Raw genomic sequence first — 1,589 nt, forward strand, 5'->3', positions numbered from 1 at the left:
TTATTTGGGGTTTAGGTTTTTTTTTTTCCAGAAATGTGAATGTCATCCTGGTTACAGGATTTTCACCTTGATAGCAAATAATATTCCTTTACATTGTCCTGTGTACGGGCAGGGATCAACATACCAAGTGGAATAGCCAAGAGACAGGCTGACAACAGACTACCCACTGATCTGACTGAACGTAGCTCTCAAAATGTAATTGAGAAATGGTTTAGGTTTTTTTTTTTCCAGAAATGTGAATGTCATCCTGGTTACAGGATTTTCACCTTGATAGCAAATAATATTCCTTTACATTGTCCTGTGTACGGGCAGGGATCAACATACCAAGTGGAATAGCCAAGAGACAGGCTGACAACAGACTACCCACTGATCTGACTGAACGTAGCTCTCAAAATGTAATTGAGAAATGTTCTAATGAATATTAGTAGCCTCTGTCAGGAGAGGAATTTGGGTGAGACTGGGGAAGGTGGATGTCTAAGGTCTGGAGGAAATCTTTTTGAGGAATATGGTAACTCTTAAAACATTACTTCTGTGGCTTTTCAGTATGTGTGCTGTGAAAAAATGAAAGTGCAGCCATTTTCACTAAGGACATACAGAACAAGTATGGAAAGGCCATTCAATGGCTTGATGTATTTGCTTATGAATTCACTTTCACACTGTATCACTTCCCCCTCTGCAATTCTGGTGTCTTCAAAGTTCTGTCTTGGTGTCTCTTCTGCAGGAAGCTATTTTGCAAGGGATGCATCGTATTCTAACAACTACTGCACTGGAGCCTCATATACCAAGACCATGTTTCTGGCACGGGTGCTGGTGGGGGAGTTCACTCTTGGTCATTCTTCTTATGTTCGGCCTCCCTTGAAGGACAACCAAAACTTCTATGACAGTTGTGTGAATGACTCTTCAAACCCTTCTATCTTTGTCGTCTTTGAGAAGCATCAGATTTACCCAGAGTATCTCATAGAATACACTGACCATGCACTGGCAAAAATGCTATAGCAGCAACACCTGTAATCATTTTGTTTAGCTAGTATAAGTATTTTTAAAGTATTGACTTAGAAAAGAAAACCTGATTTTCAGCAATCACAATTGCGTAGGTGAGTGTTCAGAAACATTTATTCTCTATCCTTTCTGTGCAATAGAAAACAAGGGGTAAAAAGACAGAAAAAGATGTCTTAGAATTCTTAAAATCCTGTGTCTGTCTCCTTTTTTAGCAGGCATCATATTTCCCTGCATCACTATAGAGACTTTTATAAATTTATTAGGTGAATTTACTGATGATTTTAACATGAGGATTGACTGTGGCTGCCAAGTTTAAACAATGTTTAGTTATAATTGTTTCAGGATAGATCTTTACAGGTGCTTATTGGCCAGAGGCTGTCTCCTTCTGCTTGTTTTAACTCAATTTGCTAAAACCTGGGTTTTTTTTTAATAATCATCTGTCTCCTGTAACAGTAGACACTGAAGTGTTTGCAAATGAGACTGTACAATTTCTGTCTCTGTGCCCAAGTCATTGCATAAATTCTTAGCAGCACTGTTTTTTATCTCTACTTAATCACCAACTGTCCTGGGTCCAACATGGTGGAACCAGA

General features: G+C 38.8%; 1 protein-coding gene across 1 annotated transcript in view; it reads left to right on the forward strand.

Annotated features, from left to right (window-relative positions):
• Nucleotides 1-996, forward strand: part of PARP12 (poly (ADP-ribose) polymerase family, member 12) — a gene marked incomplete at its 5' end in the record, with an annotated part of 13,214 nt that extends 12,218 nt beyond the window's left edge. Inside the window, one exon of the mRNA XM_010131766.1 lies at nt 722-996. Within this exon, the coding sequence (XP_010130068.1) occupies nt 722-996 (275 nt within the window). The remainder of the gene's footprint in view (nt 1-721) is intronic.
• Nucleotides 997-1,589: the final 593 nt, after the last annotated feature.

The sequence above is a fragment of the Buceros rhinoceros genome, unplaced genomic scaffold (assembly GCF_000710305.1).
Source record: "Buceros rhinoceros silvestris isolate BGI_N320 unplaced genomic scaffold, ASM71030v1 scaffold40392, whole genome shotgun sequence".
In the NCBI taxonomy this organism is placed as follows: domain Eukaryota; kingdom Metazoa; phylum Chordata; class Aves; order Bucerotiformes; family Bucerotidae; genus Buceros; species Buceros rhinoceros.